We start from the raw sequence: 16,649 nt of genomic DNA on the forward strand, positions 1-16,649 counted from the left end.
CCATGAGTACTGCGTGCCAGAGCAGTTAGATAGATAGCAGGCAGGCACCATCCAATAACAAAATGAATCCTCAATCTTATTTTCTGTCCCTGGAAGCATTGGGGTTGTGTTTTTCTTTTTCAGTCGTAGCAGATTTTTATCTAACCACTAAACTGCTGCGAACATATCAACTGCTTGCTGGAATGCCCCCGTCATGGTGAATTTTTCACATGAAGCCTATTGTTGTCTGCCCCACTGGGGCCTCAGCAAATGGCCCAATGAGGGAGAAAACACTAAAGCAGATTCCACAGACCAAAGCCCATTAGTCCACCGGCCTAGGGAAGAAACTAGGCAATATCTCAGAATGATGAAAACAACTTTTTATGTCCAGTGATGCAGTGAACAAAGGGTAAAGAAGGATGATATCTGAAGACCTCAGTGAAAGCTTTAGAATGCTTCAAAGAGGGAAACGGCCTGTTTCAGATTATCACCAAGGGATGCGAAGACAAACTGCATGCAACTTAACCACATATGATTTGGCACACACTGGGAAAGCAGAGAAAGACTCGTTTTGTTTATGCACCACTTACCGTGTCGCCAAAACAGACCGCCACCCCAAAAGCCTCAAAAACACAACCCCGACAAATTCTTCCCCATTTGATGCCCACACGAAAAACAAGCTCTCACGGTAAGACTGACCCGCTGTCACAGAAACGTTTACTGCAACCGTGCACCACTAACTGGAGCCATATCTGGCTGTTTTCGTTGGGAATGGTATATTATAATGTTTTTCACCGATGTGTAATGGACCGGTTCTTATGTGTCACTGTTTGTTGCTGAAGGAGAATCTGTTTTAAACAAATCAAAACTAAACTCCTCTTCAGGTCCAAGCTTCTAGATTTAAAGTATATGCAAATGCTCACATAGAATTCAAAAGCAAGAACTGATCCAAAGGACCTATGAAGCAAAAAAAACCTCCTTGGTGACCTGAAGGGGGGGGGAACACCATACAACTATGTTTTGAACCTGAAATCAGTAAAATAATATGTAATTCTTACCCATTTCACCCCACTTAATTTGATCTATTGTGATCATTTAAAGCCCCATAGTTTTCTGTTCTAGAGTAGCAGGGCTGATCAACCTTCATTTGAGCAAACTTTCTTCTGATTGTCTTCCCAAGGTCTCAATAGTAGAAGGGTCAGATCTAGGGTGGCCTTGTTTAAACTTTGTCTTATAGCATTGTCCTCTTCCTTTATGCCTCAGCAGGAACGTGAACATTTATATGTGTTTAACATAAGCATCCGCCTTTGCAACAGTTTATATACAAATATGAGAAAAAAATAAGGAAAAGCATATGAGGTTCCATGTAAAGTCACGTGTCAACACCTGGGGATGGAAAAGCAAAATAAAAGATGAGGCCATCAGTTAGTCTGGGAAGCAGACAGCCTTGAATCACCAGCGGCCATTTAGCAAGTCAGCGAAGTACCTCCCTGAGCAACAGCAATGCTGCTCAGCTGCTTCGCTGCCCTTCAGTACATCGCACCACAGGAACAGGGCAATCATATCTGACACCTAAGTACTTTAGTTCAGCAAAGGAGACACCTTATCAGCTGAGGCCACCAATCCTACCAACACTACCTCACTCTCCATCTGCACCGGCTTGATGACGAGCTTGCACAGCAGAATGATGGCTACAAATCTGCGTACATTTAGTAGGTGAAAGAGGACTAATAGTAGTTTGCACTCCAAACCCAAAGGTAACAGCCCTGTTGCTGACAACAGTAAATTTCCTGTGCGTGTTTCTCAAAAGTCAAAGTGCTGCGAGGCGCTGCAAATGCAGCTTTTTATGCTGCCCACCACGTGCTGAGCCCACTGCTATTTTGTCTTGAAAAACAAGGGCTCTGGATTCCTAACATGTTGTGGAGATTAGAGAGGTATTCGGTGGAATTCCAGACCCCATATGGTGACAAGGTCCTCACATCTCCCCTCTATTAGAGGTTTGCTTGCCTTGCCAGGAGTTTCAGCACTTGATCCAGAGCCAAAATAAAAGATTAGGCAACAGAGAGGTGCAAAGAGAAGGCCAGCAGCATGGAGCATAAGTAATACTTGATCTGAATTGTTAAACAACCCCTCATGGTCTGCTCTGAGACTCAGGCCGGGACACTGAAGTGGATAATGTGGCAAGGAGAGGCAAAGAGGAAGGGACTGATCACATGGATCATGACTCATTTGCGGTATTAGACCACTGCTGTTCCCAGTTTCCCAAATCACCTCTTTAAATTTGTGGGACAGCACACAATGAGTCATCGCTTGGACACCTTCAATGAAAAGATGGTGGCATTCCTGTTGCAATCCGCAATAAGTCCGGGAGAATGAGCAATAAGCTCCTATTATGCAAATCTCTGGAGTTTTACAGGAAAAGCCCCACCATGACTCCAATCTGTAGGACCTTTTACCTGTGTGAGTGTTTAGCGACGTCGAAGAGGATTAGCAGCTAGGATGGAGTGCTCACTGAGCCAGTTTCCTGGAGCACAGAAGCATCTGTAATCTGCATCCACAACGTCTCCCACTCCCATGCTCCATAGAGGCTTTGCTGGAGTAACAGCTAAACAGATTCTGTGAAATTAAGTTTGTGGCTATCATATTTCATCACACACATTGTTTAAGTGACATCCAAAAAACAAAACAGCAGATATCAACATAAACCGTCATCTCTGCTGGATGCCAGCTTGGCATCAAACAGACTGAAAGAGGCATGAAAGAGATTCATTCTTTCAGGCCACAGCCTTCTGAGTGGTGTCACCAACATCATAGCAGCCTGTTGCATCATCACGGCTGCCCGGGTGGAGAAAGCTGGAATATTAGAGACAAACAACACAGTGCTGACTGATTGAAACTCCAACAGCCCCATTAACGAGGCACGTTCCAGAGGCATGCAACAATTAAGGCTGCTCTGCCTGCCAGGGATGACTGAGAGATCCACAAGCAGCCAAAAGCTCATCGTTCAAAGAAGCCAAGCTGGAATTCCAAGCCAAAAGAAGTAACTTCTAGAAGGAGAAATAACTCTGTAAAAATAATAATGATAATATTGACTACAGTAAATCTGCAGGATAAATACAATGCCTTCATTGTGAAACATGAATAACCCAAAACGACATTTTAAGTTAAAAAAAGAAAAAGGAAAGATGAACTTGAAGAAATTTAACCATGTGCAAATCATCAATTTACGCACTTCCAAGTTTTAACAGATGTGGCAAAGACAGATAAGTTCTTGAGTAATTAGCCAAGGGACGATTAATGCCGTATTTCAGGCAGTTTATATCATTTTTTACCTTCTCTGTGTCCATGTGGGACAGAACTGTGTCAGCTCACAATGACGATTAAGTCTGCCTGTGGTAGATTTCTCTTGGATACAAGTTTCATGCATACTCCTCTGAGAGGAAACAGGATCTTCAGCACTGTGGAGAGGGTGACCCACTTCACAACCTCGTTGCACAATACTGCAGTGCTGCTCGCAAAGTTCGCAACTCTGCCAAATATACACAATACACGGGAATTCATATAGAGCAGCTCCAGTAACATTAGCTCAGCATACTCAAATTGCACAAACAGCAACGCGGCGCCTCTGCATCGTTAACATACCAAAGAAACCTCGTTTTAAACTCTCTTTTACATGTCAGCTTGTCCCCTGAGAGGTTATCTGCAATGAAATGGAGAAGAAAGTCTTTCTCTATAGCACCTGCTGTAAACTCTGCACATTTCTGCAACCCCACCCCCGCCCCCAAAAAACAAAACAGGGCATATCAGCATAATGTGCTGAAGTCTGACTTTAAGCAAACCTCTCGGAGATCAGGTGCTGCAAACTGGCACCAAACAGCCAAGGTTTGGGATTCCAAACTCTCAGGAACAGAGATTATTCAAAGCACTGAGGACGTCTCAAAATGAACAGCCATGGCAGGAGAGAGGCAGAAGCATTTGGCCGAAGGGGAACGTTAATTAGCTAAGTTGGAGAGAAAAGCTGCGAGCCCAGAGTGCAGCGCGGCAGCTTGTGGGCTCCGGGGCTGGAGCACTGGAGACATCATGCCAGTCTTGCTGCCTGCAAGCTTCAGATTGCAGAGCGTGGACGGAAGCCTGCAATTCTGAAATCGGCCTCTGTGCACGTGCCCGCTGTGTTTTCCACACAGCAACGTGGCAGAGGTTACAGGAGACTTCTCTTTGAAGGCAGTCCCTCACATTAAGTATCCAACTCTCAGCCTCTGCTGTGATGACCATATTTCAGAGAGATCTGTTGGAATAATTCAGGACTATTTGAAGAGCTGAGGCAATTTGTCATTGCTAATATAGCGGAACATGAACATATTTGCATATTCATCATTCGGAAAACTGCAGCACTCCAAAAAATAAAGTACTAATGAATTAGGGCTGATATACAGAGTGGGTTTGTTGGTTTATTTATTTATTTATTTTGAGGGGGGGGGGGCTAGTTTTTTTTACAGTTAGGGTTAAATAACAAAACAGGAAGGAAAAAAATAACAAAAAGAAAGAAATGGACCAAAGAAACATCTCATTTTGGCCAAATTGTATGTTAAAAGCACTGCAAATGGAACGGAAATAACACTGCATTTATAGTGGAAGCACAATGTGTTGTGATGTGTGAACACTATCAGATAGGGACTTGTTTTTTTTTTTTCCTGTCTGCAATCACCGAGCTGGTAAAAAATAATCTCACAGAACTTTAAAATAGCATCATGCCATACACTTCTCTGGCAGATTTTAAATTTAATTGATTTTCCCATTTGATTACTTTCTTTGTGCGTTTACACCTGACTACTAAAATGGGCTGCATGCAACTTCTCCAGTGCACACAACATGCGTCACAGTATACTGGTGTCCTATCTGCCAGTACCTACGTGCGTCAGCACTCCAGAAAGCCAACAGTTTTATTACAGCTGCTGTGCCAGATTGGCACGTTCCCACTACCATACCACAGCTGTTTCTCCCTGTATGGAATTTCCACTGTCAAATCTTATAGTGATACAAGGAGGATCTTAATGTCTGTAGTCCCATGATTGAAGACCACAGAGCTAGAGTACCGTTTCATTTCCCCTACTTAAAAATGTTTCCATTCTATAAAAGATTTGAGGATCTGAGATCATTTCTGCAGGTAATTATAGAAGGTAGTAAAGCACTCAGCAGCCTTTGCTTTCATCACCATTAGCAGTCCAAGATTTTAACAGAGCCGTGTTAAAGTCACAACATGAGTGGCGTGAGAACATGAAGGATTGAGGAAAGGGCGCACTTAGTCTGGTCTCCTGTGACTTGTTTCTCACTGGTAAGTGACGAATATGCGATGGCCGAGCAGGGCACTGATTCGTGTTCTGCGGGCCAGTTACAGACACCAGCAGCCTTAATTAGCACCAGTGTTTCAGGGACATTATACTTGAAGGGCCGAGGACAAGTGTCACATTGAAAACTGGGGGAGGTTGGCTATGGCTTGAAGCAGACTGAGGAATGAGTGCTCCCATATGAGAATTCAAGTCTGGAATGTAGCTGCTCCTTGACACTGAAAATACTCCCTGTGTGTCCCTAGTGGCTCAAACAACAGAGTCCACCCCTCACACTGCAGACACACAGTCAGACTTAGGAGGGACCGAGCACCAGAAAGCAGACGAAAAGCGGGTTTTATTGGATTAAGCCCTTCTTAACTGTACTTGAATATGACGGAAAGAATTCGGGAACTCGAGGAGGTCTGTGTCAACAGGCGCTGTTTGCTTAACTTCGAGATCCTTGCAGGGTTTAGCGCACTCTTTCTGACACATCCTAAATCCTAAGAGGTAAAAAAAGAGAAGAAAAAGAAAAAAGAAGGCCTAAATACAGCTGCTGACCAACCAGGATGTTAAATTGAAATTCTCTTTAAATCTCCAAGGATCCAGAAAAGTAGCTGGGAAACCAAGAAAAAGCCACAGGGAAATAAATACCCATGTGAGTGTGATGGTGATAGCAGCCAAAGGTCCATTTTGGGAAACTGCTCTAAAAACACTGGAGTTTAGAGGCGATGTACTTGTAGTTTCAGTCTTCACAGCTGTACTAGTTCTGTTCTAGAAAGTCTGCAAGTAAAGAGATAAAAACAACAGCTGCATTCGCCCAGAGGTTAGAGCTATTATTGCCACTGTTTTTGGGGGTTTTTTTTGTTTATTGAGATGTGAAAAGCACAAACGCTGATGGAAAAAGGTGCTTTAATGGCTCAGTAATTAATGCACCCAGGCCATCAGACCATGACTGTCCACTCTGTCAGACACTGACACTCTCCGAATACAGCAAAAATGCAATTTAAGCTGCTACATGTAAAACACCACATCAGTGTTTCATTACATAATGAACTGTGATAGCCGAGTCATGCTGGCTGTAAACAAATGGAACTGCTACTGAGAAAAGTGGTTTATCTTTCTTAGCTTTCTCTGTGTTCACGTTGAAATTCCCTGGGTGTGAACGCAGAAAGAAAGTCAATGCACTTTATTTCATGTCTGCTGTGGCTCTACCAGCCTGCAGCTGACAACCCTTTCTCTGCAACTTTCAGCTGCCCCCTCTTCAAAAAAGAACACGCAGACATGATGTCCTATTACTAAACTAAAAGCTTGCTTGGCTGGAGCAACAGGATACTGGCAACTCTAAAAGCCCGCTCCACAGGGCCAGGATTGTACTCTCTCCAACCCAGTGCAGAGTGTTAAGTACAGCACCTTGCGTGGATGGCTGGCACCTGTCCCTCTGTATCTGCAGACCCGGTTGGCACAGATCAACACTGCGCCATGCTCCACTTCACAGCCTATTACACATACCAAACAAATTAAATATGAGTGGGAGGGAGGGTGTGTGATGGGGCAAGATGGTATTTCCTTTTTTTTTTTTTTTTGGTGAAGCCCCAGCAGTCAGGGGAGTCCACGCATGCAATAGAGGTTCATTAGACAGCTCAGTCGAGCCTCGTGGAATGTGCGAGGAGGCGCATCGCTCCATTGTTCAGTAGCTGCTCCTCTGGGAAAGGGGCTGAGCATATATCAAGAGTTGATGAGGAGATGTGGAACAATGCTGTGCCATCATATGTAACGGCATACGACAGGCAGCTCAGCGTGTGGACGCCTCTTACTGTCGAGGGAGGTGAACTCTGTACAAGCCACTGTCTGTATGGAGAATCCGCAACTCTCAAAAAGCCCAGAACTAGTTTATCTTTCCCATTTTAGGAGGTTCCTGGTTTGGCTGAACTTTTGCCACTGGTTAGCATAACGTTTCTCTGCGGCAGTGCTGAGGCAGCGCTGAGGCCCGGTGCAGCCCCCAAGGCCGGTCAGCTTACAGTGGTTTGGACTTTCCCTCTCTCCTCCTCAGTTATTCTATTTTATTTTTCTCCCTGGACAGAAGCCACGAGCAGTTACAGCAACTATTGTGCGTTGTGAGGTTCAGAGCAGCATTCTAATGAAGTGGCGGACCTCATCAGCGCACTTCAACTGCCAGCGGGTCAGCAACGGCTAGCTCGCACTTCAAATACCCAACAGGCTTTGTGACTGAGCTCTAAGTAAGACATGGATCTACTACTGTTAGATAAGAACTGTTTTTTGTTGGATTTTTTTCTTTTTCAGATTGAACCACCCACAGCTAAAATAATCACATATTAACAGAATCACGATTTTAAATGCTGGGATTATCCACAAAGGTTTAGTATCAGTTTGCATTTCTTTTCTACAGTTATGAGTCCAGAAACAGCCCGTGCTCTTGACACAAACAAAAACTTTGAGTAAGGTGGATGTACACAGACTTCAAATATGACAATAATGTTTTTCAGTCTGAGACACTGTTAAATAAATCAGTATATCAGTGTTTACAACACTGAGCACGCTCTGGAGCCCATGTAGCAGAGTATGCATCGCTGCTGACCCGACGTTAACAGTAGACGGCTCACGGCTCACTCCTCCAGTCCCCAAAGTCCAATATCAGTCGAGCTCAAATCAATATATACTAGAGATGCACCAATAGATAGAAAAAAATGATACTGGCTAATATTCGCTTTGAAAACTGATACAATGGAACCCCGACTTATGAATACCCCGTTTCACCAAAAATTCAAGTTACGAAGGTACAGAACGGCAATATTTTTGCCCATGTTACGGCAAAATGCCCGAGTAACGAAATCCGCTGGCTCTGATTGGCTGAGCCTACAATGCCCACAATGCCTTCCGAATCATGTGACAACCCCTTGGCTTCCGTACTTGCGCTTCGCTGTTCCACTTGAACGACGTATTGTTGTTCTAGTTAGCAATTAGCCTATGGCCTATCGTTCAGCATCGCTTCACTCAAAAGGCGCGATGGGTGCTTCGACTTACGAAAATTTTCGACTTACGAAAGACCCTCGGGAATGAATTAATTTTGTAAGTCGGGGTTCCACTGTACTTGCAAACAGGATGACATTAGCCAATTACTGATATCAGACACTGTTTAAACTGGTAAGTGTTAGTGGTCATTATTTTAATGTTGTGTGAAATTAATTTTGTGCAGGGTAATTGTTCAAAGTGATGAATAGTTGAATGACTGACTGAAGCACAAAAGAAAGTATAAACAGCAAAAACTAACTCAAAAATATCAGCACTAAAGTTGAAAATTATTTTAACCTTTTGTATCGGCTCAGAATTTAACAGTTGGTGTAAATATATACTCCACATATGCCACATGCTATATGAACAAGCATATTACTGACTGCAGCTGTTTGCCTCACTAAGCTAGTCAGTCTGCTTCAGCAAATCTGGCAACAATCATTCAGGTATGCTATGCGTGTCATTGTTATTGTACATTTATGTTGCTGTAGCTTCACTGAAAGAATCAGCTGCCTTGAAACCCCCCCCCACAGAGTCTAATGTTTCACCATAAACCAAAAGACGCAGCGTGCACGTTCCTCGCACTACCACATGACAGTGCAATCTGAATGGTCAGACAGCAGTGATGGAGCTCTACTAAAGGGCTGTCAGAGGGAATAATTAATCCCAGAAGGCAGCATGAGACAGATGGTACGATGATGGCGGATCAATGCTTTCCCCGCCATCCTGACTGCTTCCAGTGGCCTGCCCAGAGGGAGGAAATGGGCTAATCCCTCAAAAGAAAGTCCAGACAAAACATGCAAGATGAGCGTGAGCCGCTCTCCTGCTCCTTCAGACCCTGTGGCTGTGCTGCATGTACCGCCCATTCCACGTGAATAGTACTGGAGGGAGTTAAAGAGGAGCAATGCAGAAGTAGGCAGACATTTGTTCCTGTGTTTCTAGTTGAGAGAAGCTTTATGAAGAATTGACCCCCCTCTTTAGGGCCTCTCTAAGAGGTCCCCAGCTGCAGGATGAAGGAGGGGAAGCATATATGAACTATAGATAACTGTCAAAGAAGCCGTAGCCACAGAACCAGACCCTTCTCCGATTAAAGGTTCTGACACTAAGAGACAGCAGTGTTCCCAGCATGGAGTAACGGAAGAGTGGGAAAAGGGAAGGAGGAAGCCCCACTGAGCTCTTTATGTACTCTTCTTCTATTCTGACAAATAGAACACACAATACCAGTAAAACCACTTATGGTGAGTCTTAAAACTAGACTGAAATATAGCTTTCATTGCCTAGCAGGAAATCAGTCATTGTTATAGTGAAAGAGTTACGGTACACTCTTTTTGTCAGTTAGGGTCAAAATCTGCCGGTTTTCTTTTCTACAGTACTGAGGTGCTGAGAAACGGGTGTTTGTAGCTATGGTGCCATCAATCAACGGGCTCTTTAATCGCCCGTGCTGCCGCCCAAAGACCTGTCACATCTGCAACTTAAACCACAGTCCCTACTGGAAAGCCAATTACAGTGGTGACACAACACACATACACACACCAGATAATTTTCACAGATTGCCTCATTAAGGAGAAGAGTCCCTTTTTCATTTTTTTCTTAAATGACTATCAGTCTGCTACTGTAAAAACCCAAACAGGAAAGCGCCGCTCAAATGTTTTACAACGGGCCATCAGGTTGTGTAACGAGCACACTGTTAGTATCATATAATCGCACCAGCTCAAGGACATGAAACGATCATGTAAATATTGTCACAACAGCAACTGCAGCCTCGACGTAGATTCCAGGACAACTTTTATTTAAGTTCCACGAGTTCTTTTTCTTAGGCTTTCTGGTCAGCCTCTATCACAATGTGACAGAGCCTCTTTTGCTCTCTCCAGGGCAAGTGGCTTTCTTATCTACCCGATCGAAAACACGGCTCTTGTTGCTTGTTGGCTTCCAGCGCCACAGATAGGAAGGTGTTTATTGGACTCAGTCAGGGAAGCCATGCAGCCCACTTCCTTCTAAACAGGCCTGCCCTGTACGTAGCCTCCAGACAAACAGGGTAAATAAGCTGAGGATCCAATTGCTGTTCCTGTGTGTGTGTGTGTGTGTGTGTGTGTGTGTGTGTGTGTGTGTGTGTGTGTGTGTGTGTGTGTGTGTGTGTGTGTGTGCATATTTGTGTGTTGAAGGGAGAGTAGGCTGATAGCGTGTCTACACTTCGCCTTCAGAAGACTTACCATATTTGGAAAGGAACAAAAAAATTCCTCTTACAAGATAATAAGCTGCCATCTAATTAATGCTTCTCCTCCCCATTGCTGTTTCCAAAGGCTGCCGTATGAAGGCATCCATCTCCAGCCTTCCAATTTACTGCCACTCACCTGTTTTTAATTCCATCAGTGGGATGATGAAAGCTGAGAGAGCATTATGGTTCTCGCCAGTGGTCAGATAGTGAGTGAGCTTAGGCTCTGCATCAGTCACACTGTCAGCCTGCCAAATCACTTACGACAGATATAGGGGGAAGCAGAGGCGAAGGGGGTGGAGGGGTCTCTGATGTGCCAAGGGTTGACCCCTAGTCCTCCACAGAACACAGCCACACAATGCAAACACCATAAACATGTCCATTTAATACAGAACAACAACTATACTATATATAGTGGAGTGCAACACTTGCTGGGGTCAAATAGCTTTTGCACATATTTCTTAGTGTTTGTTTTAACACACTTGGTGGACCACATTTCTGGTAAAAGGAAACCTCAAAGAATGACTGAGCCACAGATTTAGACTGGATGCAAATACTCAAATCTGTTGTTATCTAAGAATTAAATCAATACTTTAATACTAGCACCACCTCCTACTGCTCACCCCAAGAAACCAGAGAAAATTAAAAATTAAAAACTGACTCACAAGTACGTTCTTCATCTAATTTTCCAAAGTTATGTGCACTGATTTGAGCTCAGAAACATGTGCTTAGCTGTTATCTACAGCAGTGCCTCCTCTGCACTATTCTGTGCTTCAGTGTATTTCATATGTGCATCTGTGTCTCAACGCTGCCAGATATATTTTACATGTACGTTATCGTGGCCTCTGCATAATGTATAATAACTAATACCTTTTTAAAATTTGCAATGATCTGATCATTCATTGGCATTTGATATTAGTGAGTTACCTCATTTGAGGATCATAGAATATCTTAACCTATGTGTGTTTATACATCTCTTCTTATGCGTCGTCTCTCCAGCCAATCGTGCTTTATATGATGATGACTTGTAAACAGCAGAGATGGAAAAAGCCAGACACCCCATGAAATGATTGATGTGATTTAACATTCTGCAAATGCTGAGTATTGCAATAACATAAATTGAGATTTATCAAATATTTTCAACTGCAAATTATGTCCTCAAAGTTAAGCTTTGCCAGTATCGGTATCAGTATCTCTGCAACAAGTCTAACCCAATGAAACTAAAAAATAAAGCCCTGAACTTTTCTTGGACCAGCACAACAGACGTCCATGTGGGAACAAAATTGTCTAATGCAAAACAAGCCGGTCTTGAACCTTCCAGCTGCCTACTACAAAGTCAGTACGACTGCAATGCATTCACTGCCACCAACTTCCCAATAAGAGTGAATCTGTCTCTCTCCTGATGCGTGCTACATTTGAGAAAGACCAACTGCAGAAAACATCCTTAGCTTATTCTCTCAAAGTTGGCTTAAGATCATTTTCAGCAAAGGAAACAGCAAAAAGAGAAGCCACTAAGGCTTTCCTGTCATTGTGAACCCATCTGACCACAACATGTTTGCCCATAAATCACAAATTTGCGTGAGCAAACAGAACTTGTTGACAAAGAAAGCATGTAGCTCCCCTAAACGGCTTCCACAATGATGTTTTCAATCGCCGAGAAAAATGTTCCAGCAAATGGCACGGCATGTGCGCACTAGTTAATGTTTATCATAGAATAACAAAGAACTGAACGGAATAATTATAGTTGTCACGGATACTTGAATCAGTATTAGGCTGATATCTGATATCAGCGGCGTAGCATTTACACTAGGGACACTGGCATTTAGTCATGACAAAGCATCTGAGGCAGAAAAACAGTTTGTATTGCAAAAGACTGGATGAATAAAGCTTTTTTATATTTAAAGCTTATAATTTTTTTTTTTAAAAAAAAGACAAAGTGACTGCAACCTACATTACTGAGAAGCTACATGTGCTGATGGGGGAGCGGCACAGGTCACATGATCGCAGCGGGTAGTTATCATGAAGCGGCACAGATACGGTGTCAGCTTTCCCCTTGTAAATTAAGTTCAGATTGCTTAAAACCAAAAACAGAGCCGCAGTAGGTGGTGGTGTGATTGGCGTGCGGATACTGTGACATGTCAAACCATGTTCTGTCATAGGTCATGCAATAAGAGCAGCCATGGGAACGGTATGGGAAACATACAGAGTATGGCCAGTATGGACAGGTTGTGTGATGGGAAGGCCATCTGGTATCACCAGCCACGCAGCGCCATATGATCACACCCCCTCATCCCTCATCCTACACCCAGCCCCCTTGCATTGATGGATTCACAGCAGCTATTGAACGCTTATATGTTTCCGGTCATTGGCATTATTTTTTTATTTGTATGACATCCTCTTGCCAAAACAATGGCATTCCGCATGCTCTACATGTCTTCAAATATTGATCTTCCCAACCCCTTCGGCAGGAGTAAAGGGAGAGCCTGAAGAAAGGAATGAAAAAATACACATAAGGACTGAGCTGCCATTAAAAAAAAAAGCCCACAAGAAAGAAATTTGACAGCTTTTTAATTTCTGCAAGAAATCAAACAGCATCAAATAAGGGAGAGAAGTCTCAGCTGCTGAAAACCCCACTGTCAGGAATCTGGCAGTAACTCACAGCCTGAAGATGAGACCTCTTTTAGTCTTTGGCTGCATAACTGATTAATTACTTTCTTACGCAGACAGGTCCTTCTAGTTTGCCGAGAAAAAGCAAAGCTGGGTTTGACAGACCTTGGCAAGTTGATGACTCCTGGGTTGCTTTCCTTTTCTCCAGATCTATTCTATTTTTCACAAGCAGACGATGCTATGGCCTCTGTGAATAAATTCGGAGGATTTGAGCACTACCCAGCTGGTGTAGTTCTAAAATAAGGGTCAGGTTATATTTAACTCAGATGTGGTCTGGTGCAGGCCCCACCACCACCACCACCAATTGTGGATTGTGCAGTAATCTTGAGTGGGCAAAAACTCATTTGCCATAAGCCCTGCAGCAGTATTAAGATGAGGTCAAGACATCATCATTTCCCCGAGTATACTGTCCGAGCATAACAAGAGATTTAAAGCCGCCAGACGTCTTGAGGGACATACAGAGTTCAGTACAATCCCATCCCAGCTGACTGCACTGACAGCTCACCTCCTGTTCCATACTGTCCTTAAAAACCCAATAAAAAGACCAGTAAAAAAAACAACACTGTCCGTGATATGAATCCATTTATGGCACAGAGGTGACTTGAACACACCTCAACTACTGCGTTGTCAAAAGCAGGTGCTCCCCCATCTGAGGAATGTCCATCTGAGTTTAAAAGGTCACACCACGATGCCGGCAGAGCATAAAGTATGTGAAACATCTTGACCTTACGAGGGTCATGGACTCTAAGGGGCACCTCTCTGACACATTTCAAGATATTTCTGGAGAGGAAATGCTCTCAAGTTGTTAGCATGCATTTCATCTTAATCATATAATCGAAGACAAAGGCAACTTTTTGCCCAGATGCCCAAAAATCTGTTCCCATTTTTGGCAAAAGCTCCTCCAGTTATTACGTGGCACTCATCCACAGGGCAACTGTTAGCGTATTATTATCAGAGCAGTATGGAAAGCTGACAGAATATTTCTAAGTCTGCAAGACAGAGGTTCGGTAACTCCACCCTTCTTGAGGAAACAAGTGCGGATGATAGACTGTCCTCCTTCAGTCATTTTTTTTTTCGTCCACTATCTCTGTTTTTGGATGTCGTCTTCCTTCTTTTTTTTCTGAGCATCTCAGCGCTGCCAAGCTTGGCTGGGGAAGGAGTGTTGTGATGGTGTAGGCTGCCTGTGTGGATGCGCTTCAAACACAGGGAACACTTCCAATAATGTATGCACATCATGCCCTGGTACGCACACACCCACACAGACACAGTAACACACTGGCAAGAGCTAACAAAAGCACATTCCTGCGGTATCTGTGCAAGTGAAAGACAAAAGGGTTTTAATGCCATGTCTCTCACACTCCTGGTAATACAGCCCTGTGAGCTATAAATCTTGGCCTGGGCGCTTTCAGAGCCTTGCAGGCGATGATCAGGGACAGACTTTCAATACTTCACTGCTCGTCTCTGGGTCAGCAGTCATTCTATAGGTGGTACTGACACATCAGAGCCCATGAATGTGTCAGAGAAGTCGTAAGTCACTTTGCTGCTTTGATGCAAGCCAATCACACCAACACACGCATATGTGCGCGCACAGGGACACCACTAAACATATCTCATGGTCGTGTTTTCAGAGTCAAATGGTCACTAAGTGGTCTAAGTAAATACTCTTATATCTGATGTCCTGCAGCAGTCTGCACACATGCATGTAAATATCACATAGACACATCACATGCACACGGACTTAACATGTGTCCATGTAGTGTATGTGCTAACCAGTCGCACGCACGCGTTTTCCTCCTGAAGGACATCGATAAATCTGACAATCACTGCTCTTATATGTTCAAGTGAGCGAAAGAAAAAAAACCACATGAAAGCCATAAAGAGTGACGCTACCAGATGAAAATGAGCGCTAACGCAACAGAAGCCAAACAATTAACTGGGAGCACGGGAGACAGCAGAAGAGTGCGAGAGGCTGGAGATACGGTAAGAGGGGAAGAAAAGAGACCGGCGGGCACGGCAGCACTACCTGTTTCACTTCAGCAGGCATGGTCCAAAATCCCGTTTGGTTCCAGCAAAATTTAAAAAAAGAAAAAAAGAAAGAAAGAAGGAAAAAAGAAAAACCTCCCGGGGAAACGTGTGATAGATACTTCCTCCTGTCGGAAAAAGTTCTTCTTTCCCTCCTCTCCTCCTCTCGTCTCCTCACGTTTTCCCTGTTTATTTACGTTGGGTTTTCCCTCTGTGAGCGCAGAGGTAGCAGCTCAGATGTAGGCAGCCATCCTCTACTCGGCTACGTCCAGCCACACGGAGTTAGCGAGGGAAACACAGGAAGTGTGGCGCTGTGCCTTTCAAAATAAGATGATTACGGACGCTCATAAACAACAGCTAGATAGATAGATAGATAGATAGATAGATAGATAGATAGATAGATAGATAGATAGATAGATAGATAGATAGATAGATAGATGTGGGGTGGCTGTCCCTCATAAGGTGGAGCAAAACATCTACTAATGAGAAGGCTGGTTGGTGGTTCGATTCCCTGGTTGTTCCAGTCTGCATAGCAAAGTATCCTTGGGCAATCCCTGAGTTGCTCCTGTTGCATTCACTGGAGAGTGAATGTTAAGACAATAGGCACTAAGATGTATAGAAAAAGTGCTTGTGAGAATATGTTTGTGTGTGAATGGGTGAATGAGACAAAAGTGCTTTGAGTTGCTCAAGTAGAGTAGAGTTTGACTTCAAAATGTCATGTATGTGGTTAATAATCACAGTAATGGTGTAGACTGTGTGGACCTTAAGAGACATGTAGGAGAGTTTACAGTGAGAATTATCAAACAAAACCAAAAGAATTAATAACTTTTTGTCAATGCAATAATCCTACACCTAACTCCAGAATATCTGCATAATGCATCTTCTTTTTTTCTTAATTTATGTCTATAATGCTACAGTAGTGTGTAGATAGTTTTTCTAGTAGTTTCAATTTTTGCAATAGATATCTTTTTGCTGCCAAAGATAACACTGACACTTCCATCACTTCCATCAGAATGTCATAAGACTGTTGAATTCCATGACCGAACAGACCACATCGCTGATCTGCTCATTTATATGGCAGCAGGAAGACTGAGCAGTGCTCTGCAACAGGCATTTCTTGTGGAAAACCAAAATACTTTTACTTTGAAAGTCAAATCCTCTCACATCCACTGTAATTTTGTCAATGTTAGGCTGGTTTCTCACAGATGAAAGAGGACCCCTACTTTCTCCTTTGGAGAGATGTTGGATTTGGGCTGTTTATGGACTGGTGAGAAGTAGAGGACTAAGGCAGAATCTTCCCTCAGTAGCAAAAGCAGGAGCCTAAAAAAAAGGACCAGAGGCAAACTGAACCCTATGCTCATGCACATACACACACTATACTCACTCAACAAAAAGAAAGTTAGGCAGCCAGA

At 43.5% G+C, this 16,649-nt stretch overlaps 1 protein-coding gene across 7 annotated transcripts in view; it reads right to left on the reverse strand.

Moving 5' to 3' along the window:
* The window catches only part of arvcfb (ARVCF delta catenin family member b), a 256,754-nt gene that overhangs the window by 116,158 nt on the left and 123,947 nt on the right, over positions 1 to 16,649 (reverse strand). Inside the window, exon 1 of one of the 7 annotated variants that reach the window (XM_063488915.1) lies at positions 15,239 to 15,509. The exons of the other annotated variants lie outside the window; for them this stretch is intronic. Coding sequence (XP_063344985.1) covers positions 15,239 to 15,259 — 21 coding nt within the window. The 5' untranslated portion in view covers positions 15,260 to 15,509. Of the gene's footprint in view, positions 1 to 15,238; positions 15,510 to 16,649 lie in introns of those variants that run through there. 7 annotated transcript variants of the gene reach the window in all.

This window comes from Pelmatolapia mariae, linkage group LG12 (assembly GCF_036321145.2).
Source record: "Pelmatolapia mariae isolate MD_Pm_ZW linkage group LG12, Pm_UMD_F_2, whole genome shotgun sequence".
Taxonomy (NCBI): Eukaryota; Metazoa; Chordata; class Actinopteri; order Cichliformes; family Cichlidae; genus Pelmatolapia; species Pelmatolapia mariae.